The 18,478-nt window shown below is 37.4% G+C and overlaps 1 protein-coding gene across 1 annotated transcript in view; it reads right to left on the bottom strand.

Annotated features, from left to right (window-relative positions):
- Positions 1-18,478, bottom strand: part of EVI5L (ecotropic viral integration site 5 like) — a 51,869-nt gene that overhangs the window by 1,320 nt on the left and 32,071 nt on the right. Inside the window, exons 9-18 of the mRNA XM_070934375.1 lie at positions 17,198-17,295; positions 16,789-16,849; positions 16,328-16,381; positions 15,357-15,389; positions 4,921-5,061; positions 3,148-3,276; positions 2,467-2,607; positions 1,652-1,810; positions 970-1,116; positions 509-604 (exon numbers count right to left, since the gene is read on the bottom strand). Of these exons, the coding sequence (XP_070790476.1) occupies positions 509-604; positions 970-1,116; positions 1,652-1,810; positions 2,467-2,607; positions 3,148-3,276; positions 4,921-5,061; positions 15,357-15,389; positions 16,328-16,381; positions 16,789-16,849; positions 17,198-17,295 (1,059 nt within the window). The remainder of the gene's footprint in view (positions 1-508; positions 605-969; positions 1,117-1,651; positions 1,811-2,466; positions 2,608-3,147; positions 3,277-4,920; positions 5,062-15,356; positions 15,390-16,327; positions 16,382-16,788; positions 16,850-17,197; positions 17,296-18,478) is intronic.

Raw genomic sequence — 18,478 nt, 5'->3', positions numbered from 1 at the left:
ACTAAACCATTGTTGAAAGGATTTTAGAGAGCATCTAGTCCGCTGTTTTTCCTGCTTCCCAGTGCAGGATCCACTAGAGCAGGGGTATCAAACTGGCGGCCTGTGGGCCGGATGCGTCATACACAGGCCAGGCCCACCCCAGCTCTGCAAAGGGAAAATACGTCGCGAATCATCACGTGACGATTGGCAATGTGATGCTACGAGTTTGAAACCTGTGTACTGGGGCAATATGGGAGATTACTTTTCAGCCAATGAGTTTGAAGAACTCAGGCAAAGGCAAACAACCATTGTGGGATAACTCTTCAGGTATCTGATATCTCTCAGTCTTTTCTGTAGTCTAAACATATTATTATCAGACCTTTCAATAGTTACACAGAGAAGTTAGTTCAGGAGATCATTCACTAGCTTAGTGCAAGAACATTTGCTTTTTCTTTTCAGATGCAACTCGCTGTTGGCCTTTGTTTCACTTGTGGCTGAAAAGGACACCCATTGGTTACTCTCCCCGAACCTGAATTTCCAGTTCAGCAACCCTCTGCCGCATCTCTGCAACAGCAGCCATGCTATCAGCTTCTCTCAGGCGAACAGCCATAACTTCTTCTTTGCTCTGTAAGAGAGAATACAAACCAATGGCAGAAGCCCATCAGATTGAAATCTGCATGACAGGTGGAGCAGAAAAAAAGTCTGAATTCCTAGAATTCCTCGTGGCAGCTACAGATGCCATTTAAACCCATGCCGAGTCACTAAATTACCTGAAAGTCATGATTTGGGTCATTTTGACAGTAAGAAGGTTTGCACACTGTGGTGCACTAGTGCCGGGTAATTCCAACATCCCAAAGCTAAAAACAAGCTTAGTTTTACAACTCAGAAATCTGCTTGCAGCTCCTTACCTTTGAGAAGCAACTGAGCAAGCCTGACTCATTTTCTGTGGGAAAGCCACATGCCTTGGTACTGTTGAATGGGCAAACTCACCTTGCACTCGGATTCAGCATGCTTGCGCTTGGTCTCACTCAACTGCGTCTGCAACCCTTTGTTTTGGGCGGTGAGATACTGCACCTTTTCGTGCAGCCCAGAACACTCCTGTTCCATCCGATTGAGGAGGTTGCTGTGAATCTGATCCTAGAAAAGGAGAATTAGGGGCCATTGATACTCTGACACCTATTGAGCCAGTTTGGTGGGTTAAGGTGCTGGCCTAGAAACTAGGAAACTGTGAGTTCTAGTTCCACCTTAGCCATGAAAGCTGGCTGGGCCAGTTACTCTCTCTCAGCCCAACCTCCCCACCCCAAGGGTTACTGTTCTTGGGAAAATAGGAGGAGAAAGTAATATTTTGTATGTTTGCTGCCTTGAGTTACTTATAAAGCAATAAAGGCATGATAAAGCTCAAATAAATAACTACATTATTGAATTTGTTGCCCAATGTGTGTGCACACTCATATAGATGTGCATAGATAATTCCTTATGCATGAAAAACTTTGCACTTCCACATTCAATATAAAACTGCACGTTTTTAAAAAAAGGAAGGATTGCTATAACTATGATATAGTTAGGAAAGAAAGAAATTACAGATAGAAAGATCTTATAAAGTCTAGCCATAACTGTCTAGACTCAGAAATACTCTTAATGGAGAGAACTACCACAATTGTCATACCCTCACCTGGGTTTCAAGCTCTACCACTCTTTGACGCAACTCCCGGACCTCACCCTGAGCCTGTGTCTCACGCAGGCGGAGAGTCATCAATTCATCTTGGAGATCATTTATTGTGTTCTTTCGTGGAGAGTCCTTCCACCGCCCTCCGGTCCTGCTCAGATGGGCCTAAAGTAAAGGCAGCCAAACAATTATCTGCAAATCTAGGCACAGAATCCAGGGGTTCCAAGGTACCAGTTTCCTCAACACATGCTTAATATCTGTTGGTCCACCATGTACAGCGACAAGCCATTTGCTTCCAAGATCTCAGAGAGACTTTTTCAATCCTATATGAAGAAATTGCTTAACACATTGTAAGCCGCCCTGAGTCTCCGGAGAAGGGCGGCATATAAATCAAATAAAAAAAAAAAATTGGGAACAATCTACAACATAAAAAATTATGTGCTATACAAGGTTCTCTCACCTGTAACCATAAACACATTTCTGCTTTATCAAATATTTAGGACCTTGTTCCTTAAAGTGATTTATGCATCAAATCAGATTTTATTAAACTCCTGGAGTTCCCAAATTTAGGCTACAAAACCCTGCTCACCAGTAGATGGTAGCAAGGAGATACAAGAATTTCTAGTCACGTATTGCCATCTAGTGGTTATCCAAACATTTGCAACCGCAAAAGTACTTATTAACTGCTAAAGATCAAAGGACTTACAGGATCAGTCTTTGTAACCTTCTATACAAAGATTTACATTAAAACCATGAACCTGGGCAACAAGGCCCAACAAGTGAGGTGTTGTCAGGTGTAGCATCCTTCAACTATAGTATACCTGCCAATTGTCATTGAGCTCCTTCACTTGCTGTTGCAGCTCTCTGAAGGATTTCATTGCCTCAGACTCCCGCAACTTCATAGCCTTCAGTTCTTCCTGTAGACGGGCCACATTGTTTTCATCTGGAAGCAAGCTGTTTTTCTGAAAAGGAGATGATTTAGTATTAACACTATATACCTCTTTAGGTATGCCACAGCACAGACAGAAGAACCTTTGGCCTGTTAGGTCTCCCTATGCAGCTCTTGGCACCTCAAGCAAGTCTGCCCCTCCTTTCTCATATTTCCTCGCAGCAGTGTCACTGCTTTGGGCCCAAAAACTGTCCAGTAGCATCGAATTGTTAAAGATGGTTCTAGGCATTCTACCAAAGGACCTGCAATGTCAGATCTGCACCCAGCGGTGGTCTTTATTTGCCTTCCCAACACAAAATCTTGAGATGAATTTGACAGCCCTGTCCTAAAAGAACAGTGAGGAAGGAAAAAGCAGTCCTGGAACTTTCACTTGTTGGAACAAAAAAATCTAAGCTTTTGTTGCAATCTTCACCAAAATTCATGATGCAGAAAAGACTCTATCAAAGCATCTATTCTTAAACTTCAGCTAATTCAAATCCTGCTATCTGGGATCCTGCCGTGGTTACTTTCTAATACTTGTATGCTTCTGTATAGTCTTTGAAAGAAAAGATACCTTTTCCATGTCCAGAACTTTATCCTGCATTTCTTTAAGAGCACCCAGAGTCTCAGATTCCCTTAACCGGGATTGCTCCAATTCTGTTTCTAGGTGGCTCACAAATTCCTCAGAGTAGCGGGGATTTCCCTACAGAGTAAAAGAAATGTTAGTAAATCAACGGAAACCATGAATGAATGAGTGCTGTCTCTAACGTTCCTATAGTTTTAATTGTAATCAACTAACTCTAATTTCTACAATCAGAAGCCAGAAACGCATAAGTTGGAAGGTAGGTAACTTATAAATACTCTGAATGGGTTATTTTAAAGGGATGCCAATACGGAGAGCAAAGGAAAGAGATGCTTAAGACTTTTCCTGAAAGCCGTTTTTCTAAACAAACTACCATATATCCTTGCCCTATTTTAGTTGCTCTATCTTTTTGACAGAAAAAAGCAGTGCAGGGAGGATGACTTTGACTGCAAACTAAATTATAATCCATAGAAAAAGAGGATAAAATTACTCTGCTCTATTAAAAACCATGGCCTCCTTGTGGATTACAGTTCAGTTGTTCCTTTTTTTCATTTCAGGAGACTTATGTATAGAATTCTCAAATTTGGCCTTCAGTCATAGGTTATAATTATTAGGAATAGCCAGGTGTAATTTTTTTTCTAGATGGGACTTCCTCAATTTGGTGCTCTCGGGATGTTTCATACGATAAGTAATATTAGCAGCCAAGCTCTCTAATGGGCATAAAAGCTGGGGCTAGGAGTTTATTAAGGAGCCTGGTGGTGCAGTGGACTAAACTACTGTTAAAGTAGTATTTAGCTGCCAGCTGCCTGCAATTACTGCGAGTTCAATTCTCACCAGGCTCAAGGTTGACTCAGCCTTCCATCCTTCCGAGGTAGGTAAAATGAGGACCCGGTTTGTGGGGGCAATAAGCTGACTTTGTATAAAATAGAACACCACTTAGGGGGGGCCAAAAGCCCTACTAAGCAGGTATATACAAAAGTATGAAGGCTATTGCTTAAAAGCATTGTAAGCCGCCCTGAGTCTCCGGAAAAGGGCGGCATATAAATCAAACTAATAAATAAATAAATAAATAAATATTTTCGACACGTTCAGATGCACCAGGTTAAAGGAAAGACTAAAGTAGGGTAGATATTCAAGCAAGACTTGGAGTAGATACAATCTTCCCTAAATCTAATACTGAGAAAAGAGGAAAAGAAAGCCCTGCATCAGTGGTGGGTTTCAAAATTTTGTACTACCGGTACTGTGGGTGTGGCCTGATGGGCATGTCATGGCTTGGTGGACGTGGCAGGGGAAGGATACTGTAAAATCTCCATTCCCTTCCCACTCCAGGGGAAGGTTACTGCAAAATCCCCATTTCTTCCCTATCAGCTGGGACTAGGGAGGCAGAGAATAGATGGGGGCAGGGCCAGTCAGAGGTGGTATTTACCGGTTCTCCAAACTACTCAAAATTTCCGCTACCAGTTCTCCAGAACCTGCTGAAACCCACCTCTGCCCTGCACTGGTGTGACTGATCTCAAGAAAAAAACCTGAGAAAATCACCCCAGTAAAATATATAGTTTTGTATATAGCCTGTTCTAACAAATTGCCATGGGAATGGTAATCTCTAGACTTGTCCGTTCCAGGCGTCCCCCACAAAACAAGTCACATGAATTTAAAAACCCTGTGGTTTAACCAATTGGGCACTTGTATGTAATTTCACCTCTATGTACCCCCCCTTCATCATACATCCCCTTTTACTCTTGTATCTTCCACTCTTATAGTTACTTGTTGGTCCTGAAGTTGCTGAATGGTGCTTCGCGCCTTCTGCAAATTCTCTGTGGCAGAGCAGCATTGTTGCTTCACAACTGCCAGCTCCCGCTTGATAATGTAATTCTCTTCAGCCTCCTGTGCACGGGTAACTTGGCCCTAAAGAAGAGAAGACTCAAAGCTGTTTTTTTCTTTCAAGACAGTGACATTCATGTGGGGTTTCTTTATGAACAGCAAAACAAAGGAAGCATTTGTTTGATGATAGTAAGATGAATACAGTTAGATTTAAAATAAGACTTTCGCATCCTCACTAAACTTCAGCATTCTGAAGTGTCACTCTAGTATAATGCAAGAAGACTTTTCCACTGCTCATACACCTTAAAATAGTTTTACTATTATAATATATATAATACTATTATATTATATAATAAGTTTGACTCAAGACTTTTCAGAATGAGTAATGAGTTATATTCAAAATCAGAACCATATCATAAAGCAGGTAAGAGTGATTATTGCTGGTATGTGCTCAAAGGATTTCAAAGTCAAAACACCCTGCTTGGGCTTGGAAAAAAATTGTCCCAAAGCTGTTCTGACTAATCTGAAAGCGGCCCGAGCTCAAAATGATTAATATTATCCATTTGAAAGTATCCTAAGCCTTCACTCTTAAGGCAAAACAATGCCTTAAAAAGGGAGACTAACTTTTCAATCCTCTGAAGAAGTTTCACTGTGAAAAGTGAAGGGTGAGAAGATTATATAGAGGGCATTTGGACTGCTCTCCTGCCTGACTCATTCTCTTCTATGATTTGCTTGATTTCTGCACTATCCCTAGCATCCCCAAATTTGCAAATTCCCAATAAGTACAACTCCCAGCCCACAAGCTCAACGAGAATTTAGTCTTTAGTTGAAATATAAGATTCTACCACAGGTTATTTTTCAGCCACGAAATCTGTTAGTTTAAAAAAAACCTGATTCCTTTGATCAAGAGGCAAAGTTTTAGAGATTAGAAAACTGGCAGTGAGCCAAAGCATGCATTTGTAATAATTAGTTTATTCATGCATTAAAGTCATTTGACATTTTGTCCTTGCTCTCACAAAACTTCATTGAGTTTCCATTGGACCCTAGTGGTCAGGGAACCCAGCTTGAAAAACCTTGCTCTAGCTTTGGAGAAACAGAGATTGTTTGCATGACAAGGATCAAAGAACAAAACAAGGACAAATAATCAAGATCTGAAGAGACTCCCACATTAATTTGAAATATTAAGTAGCTTGTATCAGTTTAAAACAGTAATTCATACTAGTATGCTTCAAATTCTTATAAATTCATGTAGATACTAGTGTTCTTCAAATACTAATATATTTTCTAAAGCACAGGAAATCTGTTGTACTTTTGTTGTTGTACTCAAATTCCTATTGTTCCAGCAAGCATGGCTAATTGTGAATCAGAGGCTACCATTCAGGATTTCTCTTTTTTAAGTCAAGTATGAAAATATTATTCAAGATATTCTTCTTTACAAAGAGCCTTTTAAATAGAACTTATTCTCAGACATGTTGTCTGGATTACAAAAGTAATCTGCAAAAAGCCAAATAGATTCAGTAGCACAGCAGAAAACCAATTATGTTTGGGTTGGTTATTCTAATAATAAGGCAGCCATCCCCAGTCAAATTGCTGGCAGAAGAATTCTGGGATTTGTGACTGATCTGGAGGGCATTCAGACTGAGGAAAGCTGTGTTAGAGCAACACTCAGCTTTAAGACTAATACTCCTGCCATCCTCCCATCGTCTGGTGCACTCACACAGAACGGGCCTCCTCAGGGTGCCGTCAGCCAGACAGTGTAGGCTGGCGGCCCCCAGAGGGAGAGCGTTCTCTGTGGGAGCGCTGACCCTCTGGAATGGGCTGCCCATCGGCCTCAGGACAGCCCCTGACCTCCTCTCCTTCTGCCGCGAATTGAAGACGTGGTTTTTTCACCAAATGGGCTGAATCCGTAGGGGTGATTTTTAATAATTTTAATTAAAATTTTAATTTATTTTAACAAATTTTAAATTGACTTTGTTATGTAATTTTTTGTTCCTTCTTGTAAGCCACACTGAGTCCTTTGGGAGAAGGCGGCATATAAATTACATAAATATGTGCAGATCTTCATGTGCAGATCTATTTCTGCAAGAAAAAAAATCAATGCAATAGATTTATAGAGATGTTAACACATCCTAGGTTTTATTTATAGTTGGAAGTGATGGCACCAAGCTCTCTAATCTCTGCCTTTCAAAGAAATGAAATCAAAGGATAAAAGGTGCTTCACACATCACAAACATTTCAGAGTAACATGGCAAAATTGTTAAGGACTTTGCTAAGTGAAATGTCTAAAGAAATAGTTAAATTGTGCCACTTGTTGGATTGATGAATAAAAAGGAGGTTACTTTTGAAAAAAAAATGACTGTAGTGAATGCATGAAAGATCTGGGTCTCCTAGAAGCATATCTTATTCCTTATTCAAATGCACTGGATATTAAATTTTTATATGCAGATCTTTAAATGTATTACACTGTTATTTTTCTAATGAGCTGAAAACAAAAATTTAGGCTTATAGCCATAATACTTGAGAATATTTCAGCCTAATGTAATTCACCCAAGGCACCCAGTGACTTGATAATATAACTTGCAATGATCATAGTTCACTTCTATACCAAAATTAAAAGAAAATTTTAAAGTAGATCAGTTTTAGTAGAGTAAATAATGGTAATTTGCCAACAGCACCGTCATTTCAACATTGGAAAGCATTTTGTACAAGCTTTACCAAATACTTTTCTAAACCTAAATATGTGACCTGCCACATCACATCAGGAGAAACACGGGTAGATATCGGGGGGGGGGGGGGGTACCCCCTGAATATGGCTTGGCATATTTTTATCATCAAAATATGACTGAAATAATGCATTATTTGGATATTTTAAAAGCTTGTAGCCTTGTTTCCAATACCATTTTTGAGATACGTCAGCAAAATACGTTCTTCATATGTAGCAGAAAGGCAAAATTGCTTACGTCTTGATTGATGATTAACTCTCACTGCACTACTATCAGGAACATTAGTCTTAAAAAGCAACAGGCTTATTTCAGGCTTGGTCCTGGGCAGATGGCCTAACTACAGCAAACTTCAATGTGGGGATGGCATTCTTTCATTACATTAAAACCAACAATTTACTGTGCATTAACTCACAGCAGTTGCCACGTGCAGTGATTCCTCCTTCTTTTTCAGAACTAGCCTTCAACCAAAAAGCTCCTCTCCAGAATCAAACATTCCAGAAGATTTCCATTGCAAAATAAAACAAAATAAGTTTGTGTAGGTATTTGCATGAATTGTTAGCAAGACCTATTTTCACATCCCATTATCCTTCCATCACCCATATCATTTATTCAAAATCAAAGGCGGCTTGGTTGTGGCTTCTAAAAATAACTGCCCAGCTAAGAATCAATTCTACCATAAGTTAAGAAGATCCTCATTTTAACTGATATTTAGCTGAAGGAAAACCAGGAGTTTATGTTCCCTCCAGCTTATACCTCTTAATACATTTAATTTTATAATAGAAGATTGAACAAGGCATCAAGAAATGAAAACCATTTTTGTTACTATAGACGTTAAGCATAGAAACAATGGTAAAAAGAGAATTGGGAATTTAAATTATTGTTCCTCCAAAGAACACTCAGTGAAACGTAACAAAAATGTTGTGGATGGAGGTCTCTTTTTGTTACAACTATACTATTTCCCATCTGAGGAATGGAGAAATAGATTTTTCAGTAGGTTAATTCACCACATTTGAAGTAATAAACAATGTTATTTAAAAAGGACATCTGCCCCACACCTGAGTAGGAATATTCTGTACACTGGATAAAATTAATGAACTGCATCATGCTAGATTCATTTTTAATCAGTTTTGATCTCAAACTATACGGATTTAACAACAGATTCTTTAGATCTCTCTTAATCCCTTATTAACAGATTAACAGAGTTGGAAGGGACCTTGTAGACCTTCTAGTCCAACCCCACTGCCCAAAGAGGAGACCCTACACCATTTCTGACAAATGGCACTCCAGTCTCTTCTTGAAAGCTTCCAGTGATGAAGGATCCACAACTTCTGAAGGCAAGCTGTTCCATTGGTTGATTGTTCTCACTGTCAAGGAGAAAGCAAATTTCTCCTTATTTCTAGGTTGAATCTCTCCTTGAACAGTTTCCATCCATCATTCCTTGTCTGGCCTTCAGGTGCTTTGGAGAATAGCTTGACCCCTTCCTCTCTCTGGCAGCCCCTCAAGTATTGGAACACTGCTATCATGTATCCCCTAGTCCTTCTCTTCACTAAACTAGCCATGCTGAGTACTTGCAACCATTCATTGTATGCTTTAGCCTCCAGTTGAATCATGGCAGTCTGCAATTGCCTGTGGTTCTATAACATCTTGTCACATATGCACAAACATGCAACTGTTGTTCTTTGTAGTCAGTAGTGTGTGTGTGTGTGTGTGTGTGTGTGTGTGTGTGTGTGTGTGTGTGTGTTTCTGCTAGGATAGCAGAGGGAAGAGAAAGGTGGAGCCTTAAAAACAAAAGGAACATTGGAAAAAAGGGAAAGGAGATGGGAGGTGTAAGGTCTGGCAGAAACAAGATGGATCTATACAGTATTGGCTACTGAAGGACTGCTGTTAGTTCAAAGAAAAGTTGGGCTAAGATTCTTAGAAGTGGAGCAGGGTGTAACCTGAAGAATAGGAGGAATCTTTGTGGGACAATTCTAAAAATGGTGTGCGGGAAACTGAGGAAGATGTGGAAGGGGATACCCTACCAGAAGTGAGAATGTAATTTTTAAACTGAAGGAAACAATGTCACGTAGCATAATTTCCCTCTACGCAGGAGTAGGTAAAGTAAAAGTTTCTCCTGTCCAGTCATGTCCCTCTCTAGGGGATGGTGCTCATCTCAGTTTCTTAGCTGAGAGAGCCAGCGTTGTCTGAAGACATTTCCATGATCAGGTGGCCAGCCTGACTATATGTCTATGTGCACAGAATGCTGTTACCTTCCCACTAAAGTGATACTTATTTATCTACTCACACTGGCAGGCTTTCAAACTGCTAAGTGGGCAGGAGCTGAGGCAAATAATGGGAGCTCACCCCATCACGCGGCGTTCAGGTCGTGAACCCAGGCTGTCAGCTTTCCAATGGACAAGCTCAATGTTTTTAACCACTGAGCCACTGGACCCCATAATAGGAAGTAGGAATAGGAATACCAAAATAGTACCGTAGTATTCAATAGAGAGACAACCCTCTAACTATACACATAACAAGATGAAGCTTGCCAGGAGCAGGAAACTACTTTAATTGATAAAGAAGTTCTTGGCTTAGTAATATAATTTATTCATTTATTAGTAAGCCTCTACTGATTTGTGACTCTACAACCATTTCTCATTGGCTAATCAGTAAAGGAGAGGGAGGAGAAAGAAATACTGCCTCAGACTGAAACTAGAGGCTTGTGTCTGCTTGCTGAAGTAAGAGAAAAAAAAATAGAGCAGTATCTGATGTGCTGGGACTTAAATCAAATCTGGGGAACTCGCAAAAAGCTATGACATGCATCTTTCAAGGAATCTCCAAATAAGTAAAAGTTGATACAGCTATATTAACACAGTAACGTTTAACACATTTGAATGCATAATGAATATGAAGGTGTTTTTTTTACAGAAACAGTAACTACATTATAGCTGGTGCAGACGTTTCGGCATCATTTCATCGTCCCCTTTGGCAGAAATAACAGCTTCCAAAAGTTTCCTCTATCTGGTTAAGTTTTTCTAATCTTGATTTCAAAAAACTTTCCTCCCTCTCTCTTCCTTTCAGAACTCTTTCATCTCTGATTTAGTGATATTTCTTTTTTGGAAGTGTGAGCTCTCCTGCAGATTTTCAGTAAAATTCAGTTCTACAATGATGAAAGAGATTCCCAGACTTTTCTTTTAAGTATTTTATCATTGATTTGGGGTTTATGTTTCAGATTGGATATTTTAGCAAGACAACAAGCTTTTTCTCAGCTGCAGTTTCTTCACTGACTATGGGACATTCGCTTCTAGATAATGTTGGTATTTAGATAATGTTGAATCCTTTCTTCCTTCTATTTGCACAATATTGCCTGTGAAATTGTCTTCCACAAAATCTGAAAGGATAACCCGTTAATAGTTGCTAAACTATTCCGCCCCACAATGCTTTCACCCTTTTATCTCCAAATGGCCAGAGTTCAGTTTTGATTTCATTAGTTCAAACTACTTTGTTCCAAAATGTTTTCTGACTTATCAGTATCTTATTTTGTATATTTTAGTATTTGGGGGTTATGTCAGAGAAAAGATTTCAAGCTGGCATCTTAACTATACAGACCACTGCAGTATACATAACATATATTGCACACCTGTGGATAGACTACTCCAGTGTCAGTTAAACTTTTTAGTAGATAATTTTCAATAAACTGTGGGTTCTGGTTCACATATTGTACCAGTGTTTGGATAATTCTAACAGACATTTTTTCTTCTAAATATTCCTACTACATCAACAGTTTCATGAAACTTCCAATTGAATTGAAATTCCTAGTTGGAAGAGTTCAGAGATTTTAAAAATATCCTTTTCCTGCTTTGTAAAAGATATTTTCATTTTCAAAAGCTGTTTAGAGGAGCCAAAGGATTGGTGAAGAACACAGAACAACTATCATAATCTGAGATGTTAGAAGGGTTAGAATATTTGTTCAATTTGTTAAATGCAAGCCTAACAAAGCCACAATCCTAACAACATTAATGTTAAAACAAATGCCTATAATGGAAGAATGGTGAAGCTAGTAGAATTGGCAGAAATGATGAAGCTGACAGCCTTGATAAAAAAATGACTTTGACAAATTTTATTTTTTCTTCGAAACCATTTTTGGACTTTTTTGCAAGAAACTAAAATAAATGAAAAGTTGACTTTGGGATCTGATGAATTATGGAAATAAAGCAGTCAAATGCTAATCTTAGTTTGATGTATTTAATGTTAATTTATATTTTGTACCAAAAGAAGTCAGAAGTCATTCTTTTTCTATTTTTCTTTTTTCTGCCTTTTTTGCACTTTCCTTTATTCTTCCCCAAGCCTTTTGATTTTTTAAAACCTTTTGTTTATCTTTTATCTTTGTAATTTTTTTTTTTGAAAACTAATAAAGCTATGTAAATGTTAAAAAAGTAACTAGTACTGAATTGAAAGGGTCCAAAATTTTACACCTCAAATATCTGAATCTGTAAACAAGTATATTTAAATATTATGCATGCAAATTTGCAGAAAATATCATGTTTAACTTTATAAAATTATATTAACTTCTGTTCACTGAAACGTACAATCTGATCAGAATGCCTATGTTTTGTCTTGCAACTGTAATCTCACCAACTGTAAGTCAGCTGCTATCTCCCTTGTTTCAATAGTAATTACAATTATCAACCAACTCTAAACACAAGAGTAAGTGTTCCCAAACTCTATACTCTTTAGCTTTCAGTTAATGAGCCTTCTTTTATTCACAATCTTATTTTTACTATGGCTGAATTCATGCAACGAATTTAACCCTGAGGTATTGAATAAGCCATAGTTAACCGGATTCATACAATACACAAATCTAAATTAAACAGCATTACAAATAAATGAAATACTCAAAGGCTTAGCATACTTAAAACCCTACTCACAAAGTATTTTCAGACACTCAGTCCAGTAAAAGCTCTGCCTACTTCTTTGGCATCTTTACACCACCCTCCACCCCCTTTGCTACCCACAATGAATTCACAGAACGGCCTCCAGCTTCATAAAAGTTGCTGCCTATGACATATCTCATCCTATACAGAAATATTTTGATTTAGTAAACTTTACCACAGGATGTGAGATGAGGGGAATAGTTTTTCTCTTTCAAAATATCTGCCCACTTAGCATCCTCTTAGCATTGTATACACCAATAATTGGAAACAGCAAGGCCTGACCACAGTGGCATAGCAATTTTTTCCCTTTGGGAACTTTTTTTTAAAGGTTCATTTCACAAGGGAACACTGTGGTGCTTTTCAGACACTTATACTAGTCTTTATTTACTTGCACACAGGATTGCATGAGAAGAGGAACTAGAGATAAAATGTCCTTCTTACATTCAGGTAATTGCTATAAGATGTTGCAAATGGATATTTTGATCCCATTATTCAATATTTCAGACTTAACACTTAAGCTACTCAGTAGATTCCTTTATGAATTGTCAGAGAACATAGGAAAAGGCAAACAAAAAAGTAATTAATCATGATTGTTAGGTGAAAAACAATAATTACTCTAATGAAATACCTACTTAAAATGCAGCAATTTACTTATCACACACCTAAACAGGATTAAGTGATTAGAGAGATTTGAGAAAAGGCTACTGAATACCAATACTTTATTAGTAAATTCAGCCATATTCGTAGATTCTGATAAGATACTCTTCTTTGATAATCTTCATGTTTATATCCCTTGATTGATAAATAAAATGTCTAATTCCCCTGCTGCTTCCATATTCAAAGTTTAAAATCTATGCTTGTTCCATATTTGTGCATAAATAAACAACTGGAAAAGCATCTGCTTGCTGTGTGGTATCAATGTACATTGGAGTTGCCTGTAGCTGTAAATTAATGTGTAAGAGAGTATGTAAATATTAGATCTATTCAAAATATTCATGCATCTGTATTCAGTCTCCAAAAAAGCACTATGGAACACACAGGAGTGTGAATGTAGCATCTGTCTACATAACAACCTTATGCAAATTCATTGAGATATTTTCATATAGCTTTTTCAAACAACAAGTACTCAATTCAAAGCTTTTCTATGGCATGACCTTAAACATTATGTTCATTTGGTTGTTATGCTACTTTAACCATCATCGTATGCCAGACCATAGCTGCACTATTACGTTCTGTAAGGATGCTTCCTATATTCAGGACAAATTCTAAGCTTCACGCTTCTTTTTAATAAAGAGCAGGAGCTTTCAACAGAATTCATGCACTGCTTCTCTGCTTACAGAATCTGAAGCAACACAGAACACAAATTAGGTTGTTTGAAAGCCAAGCTGAAAGCCAAGTTAATGTTATTGTTCAGCATGATCTATCCTACTGTTCTACACACAGAAGCATGTAATCGGTGTATATAAGTATCACATGAAATTCCCAATGGCAAATTCTTTTTCCTCATTCTAATGTAATCGCAGATAATGGCAGAATTTCCAGACAATTGAGACTGATGGGAAGGACTATGTCTTCATCTTCCTACTTGTTATTGTTGCAGGTACTTGTTTAAGAAAAGTGGTGGTTGCAAGCATTGGATGGCACCAGAAAGTCACAGGTCTTTTAGCAAATTGCCAAGGCCATTCCCACAATATATTTTCTCCATAAAAAACTACTTTTTAAGCATAAATATCAATTTTGGGTAGTGATTAAGTTGCAGGTCTAGAAATCAGGTGAGTATGAGTTCTATTCCCATTTTAGGCATAAAAGTCATCTGAGTGATTTTGAGCCAATCGCTCTGTCTCAGCCCAATTAATCTCACAGGGTTGTTGTTGTGGGGGAAAATAGGAGGAGGAAGGAGTATTATGTACCCAGTCTTACTTTTTGTAATCTTCCATAAAGGGCCTGATCTCCCCCATAAAACTTAGAAATGTTTATACTTCTTTATAGTGTTTTAAAAGAAAATTTATGCTTAAAATATAAAACGGAAATTGCAGATTAGTTTTCAGTCCCACTGGGACACTTTCACATCTTCCAACAATTCCCATGATGTAGCTACACAGTTTTAATTGTGCCTTGGTTTTCCTTGCAGGTTTATGCTGAATTAAAAGGATGGCATTCATACTGATGATGTACAATGAGTTTCTAGTAGTAGAACTGCTGTAAAAATATGGAAGCTCCAGTATAAGAAATTAGACTTGTTTAATTTCTAAGAATGCAAAATGTTTCCCTTTCTATAGTGATTTTCACCGGGAAAAATGCCCCAGTGGCATTCTTCTTCTTTCTCTGTAATCCCCAATTATAATTCAGACAGCAGGACAATTCAGAGATTTGAACTTTCTATAACATTTAATACTAAAACAAATATTTCACCAAGTAGGTTTGCCATAATTTGCCAGAATAAAATATTTAACCTGTCCTGAGCCATAAATATTGGCTTGTGTATAAGCAGCATAATTAATTAGCCTCATGCTAAAATAAACAGTGATGTGTTAAGTCAACATTTCAAAATCAGCTGTTTTGTATAAAAAACAGCTGAATAATATTGCAGAAAATTAAACAACCAAAATAGAATTGTTAGTCTGAATTTTATTAAATGTGAGCTACCAATAACATTAAATGTTGCAGACACTATTTTTCAAGTGAAATGAAATGGAAAACTAAAAGGAGAGTTGGGAATTAAAAAAAATATATTTTACTGTACCTGGATCAATCTATCTGCCAAGGCAGCACTCTCCTACAGACCCAGAAGAGGAAGATCCAGACAAGGAAGGAAAGATGAAGAAAAGAAAAAAGATACAACAGCAGGGTCACACAAGCACACAGGAAAAAAGATAAAGAGCCCAAAAGACCCCAAGAAAAGGAACTTCCAGAATTGTCTTAAATTTGCAGCATGTCATTTCCATCATGCAGATCATAAGAATATTCCTCTGCATAAGGAATGACAGATAACTCTCAGAAGCAGCTTCGCATATTAATTTTGCCCCAACACTGCAAGAACTATCAGGATTCATAATTTGCCTATTTCACCAATGGACAAGAATCTCATTGCATTTCAGAAGTCACAGAAATTCAAAGAAGCCATAAGTAACAAGGACGTTTTTTAAATGGTTATGCTTTTGTTGGGCAATTAACCAAGATGTCCTCAAGTTAACTATTAGCGTATTTATGCTACAATAAAAAACATCCAAGGAGTTTTGACATTTTTCATGAAAGCGTTTAATATTTAAACACAAAAACAAGATCAGTATAAGAATATGGCACAAGATGGCTGAAAAACAGTCATTATCAACCACAAGACAAATAAATTACTTTGGGTCCATTTTACCATTTTGATCAAAGTTTTTTGGATTGGCAGAGAAACTACATCTAACATCTTTACAGATTAGTTTTTTTTTTTTTAATCTTAAGGAATCCTGGCAGCAGATCACTTTTTAATTATTTCCAGTAGTGATAGGATGAGAAATACTCTCTTGGGTGCTTACATTAAGAATGATTCCAGAAATACATGTGCAGGGTAGTCCCTGAGAGGATGCACAAAGACTAATGGCTGGCATTCTGTGTATTGTCTACAGTCAACTGAGACAGAGAGCTGTGTAAGGCCTCATTTTTGGTGGCCAAGCTAGTCTGGAAGCGGAGGAAGTGGATTCTCATGCGGCTGGGTACACTTCTCACCTTCTCCAGGGTTTCAATTCGCTGTTTCAGAAGGCGGTTCTCAGTACGGAGCCTCTGCAAGCAAGATTAGAATCAGCATGTGCTCTGCTGTGTGAGCATGAGCTTTTGTCAAGTGAAAACCAGCATATCAAAATATTATGCTGAAATCTTGACTCCTGAACTAAAGCCAAGCGTCATAAATAACTAGTAGAGGAAAAGTCACGCCACATCCAGATTGATGGATCTAAAGTTCAAAAAAGGGAATTCTTTAATTTCACACATATTACCCCAACAGAAATAAGTCGAACGCTTAAAATACATGCCCACTATAAATAACAAAACTACTAATCAAGATGTCCAAGATGATATGGAAATAATGTGACCTGAGAATTATTTAAGAAAGATTATTTTTCTGATAACACATTACACCAACCCTTCATTTTGATTACAGTATTGCAAGACACAGACAAGATGGGTCTTACCTTGATTTCAATCTGTTCTTCCATTTCCCGGTTTTTGATTGCCGTATACTCTTTCTCCAGTCTAGAAAATAGAGAATAGGGTTCATTCTGCATCAAACATAATATGGTGGCAGAAAAAGTATGGTAATGATGGAAAAATGCCCTTTTTCTAATAACCTCCATTTTAAGATTATCACTTGTATTTAGAAAGTCAGCACAAAACTGCAGATTAAGCATATTTTTCCTAACACATTTGATGTCCAGTTTTTGTTCAGGGAAATGCGTCAAGATAGAAGGGATAACTAAGATCTCTTTTATATATAGACTTGGAACACAAACATTGTGAACTGGTCTACCTCATGAGTTTTGCTTAAATCCTGTATTCTTTAATATTTAAGCTATATATGAGGAATAAAAATTGAAAACATACCGTTTCATTTTCTTAGGGTTGTATTTGACTTGATAGGCCTTTAAGATCAGCTTATCAGGACAGCTGTCAAACTGATGAGGAATCACCTTCTGAAAATACTGCAGTAGACAATTCTCAAATGAATATGCATCAAGATCATATAGTCTTATTAGCGAATGTAATTTCTGACATTTTTATTGGACAGGTAATCCTCAATTTACAGCCATTCATTTAGTGAAGAAGTTACAACATATCTTATGACCTATTTTCACACTTACAACCGCTGCAGTACCCCCTGCATAGTCAGTGAACAAAATTTGGGCTCTTAGCAACTGACATGTATTTATGACAGGTGCACTGTTCTGGGGTCATGCGATCACCATTTGTAACCTTCCCATCCGACTTCCTACAAGCAAAGTCAGTGAGGGAAGCCAAATTCACTTAATGATTGCATGATTCACTAAATAACTGCTTAATAATTGTGGCAAGAAAGGTCACAAAATGGAGCAAAACTCACATAACTGCCTTGCTTGGCAAGATAAATTTTGGGCTCAATTGTGGTTGTAAATCCAGGATTACCTCTTTCTCAGTTATTACACTGGACAACAGAGGGATGGTTAATCTCTGGAATGCTTCTTGTGAAAAGATTCTTCCAAATATGGCCCATTTGCCTTAAACTAAAATTGAATGCACTGAATTCAAATATTCAATGATTGTGAATTAAAATTCAAGTCTAACACTATGATAGGGCAGCTTTTAGAATAGAATAGGTGTAGAGGTATTACTGACCACATATATTATTATAGCTCATTAAAATATTCTAAGTCCAGATGCTTACATGAGCACAAATACACAGAGAACAAGATTTTTCAGAACAAAGCTTTTTACTAGTTACAATCTTAAATCATGCCTATAGGATAACTCCCAGCTTCAAGGAAAACTTCTAGCATATTGCTAATACTTGGGTAGAACAAGTCTTGGCTAATATATGTTGTGCATTTGCTTATGAAGCCAGAGCCTGATAGAATGCAGTGTTTTTAATCATACAAATTAGAACTTATTTAGATGAAGATAATCTCAGCTATTAATACAATAAAAATCATAAATCTTTTCTCTACCCAAATAATTCTTCATACAATGTAGAAATGTTCAATATTCCAATTTCATAAATTAGGAAGAAATAGCTTAATTAGATTTCAGTTTTTTCTTCATTCTCTAATTCTATGTTACAATGAATAAAACATTTTTTCAAAGCCAGTTTATTGAGTTGTATAATGAAAAAATAAATCTACCATATTGTAG

Source organism: Pituophis catenifer, unplaced genomic scaffold (assembly GCF_029215685.1).
Source record: "Pituophis catenifer annectens isolate HBS135680 unplaced genomic scaffold, rPitCat1.0.hap2 SCAF_2, whole genome shotgun sequence".
NCBI classification, from domain to species: Eukaryota; Metazoa; Chordata; class Lepidosauria; order Squamata; family Colubridae; genus Pituophis; species Pituophis catenifer.
The sequence above is the reverse complement of the archived record's forward strand: the minus strand, read 5'-3'. Positions and strand labels throughout refer to the sequence as shown.